Raw genomic sequence first — 684 nt, forward strand, 5'->3', positions numbered from 1 at the left:
ACGGTGCTCTGTGGGCCACATTCCATGGGTGAGGGTGTCTGGCTTCTCTCAAGATGGAGGCCAGGCAGGACGGGTGGCAGCCACCCTCCTGGTCTGCACTTCTGAGCCAGAGGACTCCTCCTTCTCTCTGGGGCTCCTTCTCCCAGGAAAGGGCTGGCTTATGGAGTCTCACCCCACAGCGTGGCCCAGGGAGGAGCTGACAGGGCCCTGCAGGGGGGATGTCCAGTCTCACAAAAGTGCCCTTTGTCTCTGGGCAGCTCCTGCATGTTGCAATTGTTTGTGCCGGGCACAACGCCAGCCGGGACGTGGTCACCCTGGTGAAATCCATCCTCTTCCACAGGTAATGGGGAGGTGCCAGAGGCCCGATGGTTTGGGGCTCCCAGATGAGCTGCTGCAGTGGGGCAGTGCTGCGGGAGGGGGGCTCTTAGGGCCTTTGTGCCACTGCTTAGAGGGCCAGAAGGGACTTTGTTTCTCCCAGGTGGCTGATTTTTTTCTTCATCTGCCCCCTCACCTGATGTCTGTCCCCTGGCAGGGGTGGGAGGGATAGGGACCACATCCTTTTCCTCCTGCTGTGGTGCTGAGTGCTGCTGTGCTTGCCCTTGGCAGGAAGAACCCCCTCCACTTTCACTTCATCACGGACTCAGTCGCCCACCAGATCCTCCAGACGCTCGTCCATGACTTGAT

At 60.1% G+C, this 684-nt stretch overlaps 1 protein-coding gene across 1 annotated transcript in view; it reads left to right on the forward strand.

Moving 5' to 3' along the window:
• Positions 1 to 684, forward strand: part of LOC104276379 (glycosyltransferase-like protein LARGE2) — a 6,588-nt gene that overhangs the window by 2,233 nt on the left and 3,671 nt on the right. The window contains exons 3-4 of the mRNA XM_009872670.1: positions 258 to 340; positions 607 to 684. The exon at positions 607 to 684 is cut by the window's right edge and continues 40 nt beyond it. Coding sequence (XP_009870972.1) covers positions 258 to 340; positions 607 to 684 — 161 coding nt within the window. The remainder of the gene's footprint in view (positions 1 to 257; positions 341 to 606) is intronic.

The sequence above is a fragment of the Apaloderma vittatum genome, unplaced genomic scaffold, assembly GCF_000703405.1.
Source record: "Apaloderma vittatum isolate BGI_N311 unplaced genomic scaffold, ASM70340v1 scaffold18037, whole genome shotgun sequence".
NCBI classification, from domain to species: Eukaryota; Metazoa; Chordata; class Aves; order Trogoniformes; family Trogonidae; genus Apaloderma; species Apaloderma vittatum.